The sequence below is a fragment of the Dasypus novemcinctus genome, chromosome 2, assembly GCF_030445035.2.
Source record: "Dasypus novemcinctus isolate mDasNov1 chromosome 2, mDasNov1.1.hap2, whole genome shotgun sequence".
Classification (NCBI taxonomy): Eukaryota; Metazoa; Chordata; class Mammalia; order Cingulata; family Dasypodidae; genus Dasypus; species Dasypus novemcinctus.
Window position 1 is genome coordinate 129,988,366 of NC_080674.1, and position 6,761 is coordinate 129,995,126.

At 34.1% G+C, this 6,761-nt stretch overlaps 1 protein-coding gene across 1 annotated transcript in view; it reads right to left on the minus strand.

The window, feature by feature from the left end:
- Positions 1–841: 841 nt before the first annotated feature.
- CEP120 (centrosomal protein 120) overlaps positions 842–6,761 on the minus strand; it is an 84,282-nt gene continuing 78,362 nt past the window's right edge. Inside the window, exons 20-21 of the mRNA XM_012524554.4 lie at positions 6,409–6,554; positions 842–2,671 (exon numbers count right to left, since the gene is read on the minus strand). Of these exons, the coding sequence (XP_012380008.1) occupies positions 2,437–2,671; positions 6,409–6,554 (381 nt within the window). The 3' untranslated portion in view covers positions 842–2,436. The remainder of the gene's footprint in view (positions 2,672–6,408; positions 6,555–6,761) is intronic.

A 6,761-nucleotide genomic window follows, 5' to 3' on the forward strand; every position in this document is an offset into this window, starting at 1 on the left:
ACAACCTTGTGAGTATAATAAAAGCACTGAATTGTACAGTTTAAAATGGTGAATTTATGATATGTGTTATCTTAATAAAGAAAATCAATTTAAGTATTCAGTCAAGCTAGAAACAATGGTATATTTTTCAAGTCCATACAGAACTACCAGAAGGCTCTTTCCATATACTGTAAGAATCAGGTTAGTCTATTCTGAGGTGGCTATGGACAACATGTACTGGGTGATCTGTGAACTCAGGTTCAGTCTGGGCAATATCTAGACAGAGCAGCAGGTGGAGGAGAAAATCATCTGGTCAGGATAGACTCTCTCTCCTCCTGAGTTTGTGTAGAGCTTCTGATATGTCCCTAAGAAGCAAACCCCCACAGGAACTTGCACCCATATAGAAATAACTGACAGAAACTGGTAGAGATGATACACACCACCCCTGTAGTACATTCCAGCCTTAGATATGGAAACAAGCCTTTCTCCATTGAAAAATAATCACAAATTTTAAAGGTAAACTTTCTTTCACATTAAAATATCAGATGGCAGGCCTGTTGTCATATGCAGTAATTAAGAAACTTACTCTTCTACTTGTCGTTGTACTCTCTCAGTCATCAACAATAATTTAGTAAAGCAATCACTGTAAATATGTTAAGCCACTAACAAACTGAATGACTGTTGCTGAAGGACTACAAAAGTGTGTTAAAATTTCAGACTCTCCCAATTTTAAGACATATAAAAGTATCTGCAATGTAAATATTTGAGGAAAAAACAAAAAGACAAAAATGACTTGAAATGGGAAGTGCCATGCCCATTCTGTTTAGAAGGAAAAGTAACAGACAGCTCAAGGACTCAAAGATGAATACAGTTATAATTTTATTTGTAAAGTTACATAGCCAAGAGATTGCTCTACTGAAGGCAAAATAAACCACACATTCGTTTATAAGTCCTTTTTGTTTCTTTAAATCTAAGGCCCCCTCTAGTGTCTGAAAATAGTCACATACAGCAAACAATGCAATCAAAGGTAAACAGTCACAATATTTCACCCAACCTTCAAAAAAAAAAAAAAATACTGTTCCATTCAAAATCGAGAGAAAATGTCTAACCATAATTAATATTTCAAATTCTTACTATGATTCAGATTCATTATCCTTTCATTCAGTAATTTCTTTTCTCTGTTACTTAGTGTTGGGCTGTTTTCAGTAAATTAATACTTTGTTAATGAGGAAAACAAACATATGTGTGTAGGGACTTTATTTTCCCAAACAAGAAATATGCCTCCTTGAAAATATTTTAAAAATTAACTACTTAATGTTACTGAATATCCTATTCTGCCTTTATGGAAGTTATCAGTCAAGAGTATATACTTCCTAAAGTATATATTTAAATTTATTACATGTTTGGGAACCAGAATTTTTAAACTAAATATATTTTTATAAGACTCACCTAATCTGTGAATTTGCTGATAAACCTTTTCAGTACCCTGTAAAATGAAGTGGAAGGTATTGCTTTGAGGATAAATTTTGGCTCTGAAGAATATGATGTAAAGGAACTCTTAGTTTATAGAGACATGGCACTACATAAATCCATTAACTTAATCTCATATATTTTTTAAAAAGATTGATTAAAATCAGGGGGAAGAAAAAATAGTAGATATGTCTGTTTCCACATTATATTAGAGAGGGTTTAAAGTTAACTAATACTACTATTGCTGAGGGTGGGGGAATCAGGAAAAAAACCTCTAATTCCAATGAAAGAAAACAATGCAATATTGAGCACCAGACTGACAGAGAAGGCCAAATTAGGCTATTACTGCATATTCTTAAAAGTTAAATGTATTTTGAAAACTTGAAAACTCAATAGCTTTGAAACAAGCTTAATCTGTACTAACTTTATTTAAATAAATGACTAATTATTTACCTAAAATGTCATGACTTCTCTGCATTGATCCTCCTTCCTTGTTTTCAAATTTGTCACTTGCAAATGTTACAAGTTAAATGACAAATAAGACAAGTCATCTAAAATGAGTTAAATAAAAATGGCTACATTTACAATTGATCTCAACTTTTAAAATATTTACATTCAAATCGAACAGGACACAGCAGTTTTAAAGTGCAACATATACTTTTTTGGCTCAAAAAGAAAAATTATATAACTGGAAATTATTGCGGTCATTTTTCCTAGAATAAATTTAGAAAAAAGCTGTTCTGAAAGTTAGCCATCAAATTATAAATTATGAGAAACACTGAAAAGTCATTTAAAATGAGTATATAAAATCAATGTGGGAGAGGTAGCATAAAGTAAATAAAATCAAATAAATACTATACAATAACATACAAAATTATGCTTATAAAAAATTGAAAACATTTTTTAAAAATCCATTCCTCTTCTGAGAGTTTTATAATGGAATTAAAATTTGGACCTGGCAACTCTGTGAAGATTTTCCAAATGTTATTAATTACTGGCATTGTTTTTTGCCAAAACCTCTCTAATTTGTCGGTCGAGTTCAGTTATTATTCGATCTTCGTGATTATACACACCCGTTCTCATCAAAGTATCCCTTTCTTCTATTAGGCGAGTTAGATAATCATCCAAACCTTCTTCCAATGCATTGCCATGTAGGCCATCCATTTTTCCACTTGCAATCTCTCTGGAATCCTGGTGCTGTTTTTGTTCTTGTTGCCTTAACCTGAGAAGACAAGAACAAACGCCACTGATGCAGGCAACAAATACTGGTTTAGTTTTCTTAATATTATTTTAAGACAAAATGATTCTGTGGTAAAATACACAGTGGTAAAAATAATGCTTTCAGGAAGAAAACAAAAACCAATTACCTATTTGGCTAGTCAGAGTTAGCACATTTATAAAGGGTGGTTTTATAAACAATTTGTTTTTCTAATTATTACAGTAATACAGGAAAAACTGGAGGAATTTTGGAGAAGTATAAAGAACAAATAAAAATCATCTGCAATCTTATCATCCAGATAACCAATCTAACATTTTTTCTGTATTTTCTTTCACTCTGGAAAACGCATATGTGTTTTAATTAAGTATTTTCTCTTTTTTAAAAAAGTTTAATGATACTATTTCTGCAATGCTGTATACTACTTTCTTCATTTATTTATATAAGTGAATGTTTTCCTACATCATCAAGTGTTCTTCTAAATGTCTTTGAAATGTTTCATCATTTGGATGTACCATCATTTTACCATTATGTATTACTGATCTTTAGGTTGTTGTTAAACTTTAGTTGTTGTTGTGAACATAAATTTTTTTGAAATTCATTTGGCAAATACTTACATGTGCCAAACAGTTCTAGGTTCCTAAGGGACAGGAACACTAAAGTTTAGGTATGTTTTAATTTAATCTAATTCAGAATGTGTAATTGAGATATTTTATACTGTTCTATGTAACTTAGCAACAAAATGTTTTAATTCACAACTATTCTTAAATTTTGTTTTTAGAAATAAGATAAAGCAGTTGAGCCTAAGCCTCTGCTTCTAGATGGTATTCAGTTTAAGTGAGCCAATGAGACCCTACCTCATTTACACACCAGAAGGGGGAGAACCAAGAAGAACCAGTGAGGAGTGAGTCCTGCTCTGAGAGACAGATAAGGAGGGCGAGGGGTGGGGTGTGGGGTATGTGCAGGACTGTGTATAATACAGTTTTGTTTAGATGACCCTTTGAGACTTAAACTGATTCCTAAGAGTCCCCAATTAAGACCAGAAAACTGAAGTCAACAGTCCAAGAAGGACCCTCAATAGCTCATCTGTTGTCAGCTCCATCTGTTTTAAGGAAAAAAAAAAAAAAAAAAGCCTAAATACTGATGACCCTGTGCTTTCGGATGCAGATGGGAAATCAAGTGGTTAATAGGGTACTGGTACTATTTCTTTCCACTAGATTTGAGCAATTCACATGGATAGGTAAAGGCAGATTTCTGAATAACTGTTTTTCCTACCCTCATATTCTCATAGATACCTTGGGAGGGTGGGGTCCTCTAGGCAAAAATTTTTTTTTTTTTTTAAGATTTATTTATTTTATTTTTAATTCCTCCCCTCTCCGCCGGTTGTCTGTTCTCTGTGTCCATTTGCTGCGTCTTGTTTCTTTGTCCGCTTCTGTTGTCGTCAGCGGCACAGGAAGTGTGGGCGGCGCCATTCCTGGGCAGGCTGCACTTTCTTTCGCACTGGGCGGCTCTCCCCACGGGTGCACTCCTTGCATATGGGGCTCCCCTACGCGGGGGACACCCCTGCGTGGCAGGGCACTCCTTGCGCGCATCAGCACTGCGCATGGGCCTGCTCCACACGGGTCAAGGAGGCCCAGGGTTTGAACCGCGGACCTCCCATGTGGTAGATGGACGCGCTAACCACTGGGCCAAGTCCGTTTCCCGAGGCAAATTTTTGATACAATGACAAACTATCTCCCAGAGAGTTCAATCATATCCCTTTGGTATATCATCTGCTTATGCTTGAAGGACAAATGTTAATTTTTCCACAACTGATGATTATTCCTACAAAGTCTTTACTACAATACAAATTATGAATCATGAGCACAACAGAATTTTAGAACCTTGTATCTGAAAAATTCCATAACATTATTAAAGGAAACTTTGAATTTAACATCCCTAACAAACACTGAGTTCCCCTCACATGCTTCCTGTCATTAAGAGTCTACTACTTTGTAGGATCATTTTGTTAGAAAGCTCTTCTATTGAACTTGATATGTTTCCTTACATTTTTCAATAACTGCCTATGATTCTGGCCAGGAAGATATGCCTACTTACTTGTTGAATGTGGTAGCCAGACATCCAGATAACTGAACACATCTAACTTATACCGTCACCAAGACCTCTTCTTCTCCAAGTTCATTATTCTCACTCTCTTAGCCCTTCTAGGATGATATGAAATACAGCCCCCTACTGTCCTGGCCACATACCATTGAAAGCTCTCTTGAAGCCAATTCTCTTTTAAGTGTGTTACACACTGGTTAGAACACTCCAGAGATGATTTTTACCAGAGGTGAACACTACTTCTGTGAATACCCTAACTGCACTGGCTCTTTGGCAACAAAGTTACGCTGTTATTAGTGGCCATTTCCTGGGTTTCTTCACATGAACTGTTTTGTTGTTTTTTTAAATCAGATCTTGGCCATCACTTAAGTGACTTTTCTTAAAACAATCAGAGAGAGGGCTGTGCTTGTATCTCTAGTATATTTAATTGTACTAGTTTCAGTTCTCTCTGAATCCTCACTTATAAAGATATTAATTATATGATTAAATTTTATATGATCTCCAAATTTGATAGGCAAAATGGCTATCTTCATTTAAGCCACCAAAACAGTGTTTAGTAAACAGAAGGGACTTAATAGATATTTGCTCAACTGAAGGGAAAAAAAAGTGCTATATATGACAGCAATTTTTGGAAGGCAACAATCAGGACATAATTTAATTAATTTGTAAATCTTCAAAGTCCACAACAGAATAGATACCAAAAGATATTTGCTGGAAAAAAAAAATAGTTGCAGCATGGACTGAGCCCCTGTAGCATGGCACAGACCTTTTCTAACTAATAGTTATTCATCAGTAATCTAAACAAAGTCATTTAATTCAGCTCTGAATGATTTTTTTTCAGGAGGTACTGAGGATTGAACCTGGGATCTCGTACATGCGAAGCAAACACTCAACACATGAGCTACACCCACTCTGTAATGATTACTTTTCACACATGAAAACACTGTTGAAATAATAAATAAGGTCAATGGAATACTAGAGAAGCACAATGTAACACAGTAGTAAGAAATATAATCTCTGGAATAAGATCTAAACTGTGACTCCACAGTTTACTAGCTATGTAATCTTGGAAAAGGTACTTAATCTCTTTAATCCTCAGTCTCCTCATCTCTAAAACAGGGATAATACCTTCCTCAAAGAATTGCTTTCAAGATTAAAAAAAAAAAGAGCTAGGCATATAAGGAATTTAACATAGCCCTTTGCACACAGTAAGGGCTCAATAAATAAGGCTATTTTATTACTGATACATAAATAATAAATTTCAAGTTTAGTTAACTCAAAATTCAGTATAATCAATTACCTTAAAGAACTACTAGTAATACTGAAATAGTTATGCAAAAGTTAATTTTCAAGTACTAATGCTATGAATGGGCACAAAAAAGCTATATAGATTATATACATATATATATATAGATTATATATATATATACACACACATACAGTAAAAAGTTGAGCGTTAATAGTCTTTGGCATAGATTTTCTAATGAACATGTTTGTTACATTTTATATATGATCTACTTTATCTTTAGAAGAGACCTTAAGTTATACCTTCCATGGACCAATGACCAATTAAACGGCTGGCCTACTAGAACTTTTGTTTTTATAAGAAAAAACTAAAACTTATCTTTAAGTTATGATACCTGTTCAATTCATTTCTTATATCCAACAGTTCTTGTTGCTCAGTTTTTACTGTATCTTTTTCCTCTGCAGCCAGGTAACGTAGTCTCATCTGTTCCAACTCCTCTTGCTGTTTTTTAAGACGAGCCATTTGACTTTCTTGTTCACGCTTGAAAGAAATTGAGCAGATCCCTAATATTAGGAATAGTTATATTTTTTATGAATTTGACTTATGATTATAATCCAATTTGACAGTGCCTAAGCACTACCAATCCTATAAATCATTTATTATCTAAAAATACCCAGGTCTTCTCTAAATACCGGTTTTGTTACTTCTACTCTTGTTATGAAAGATTATTCATGGCCAATCAGTGAT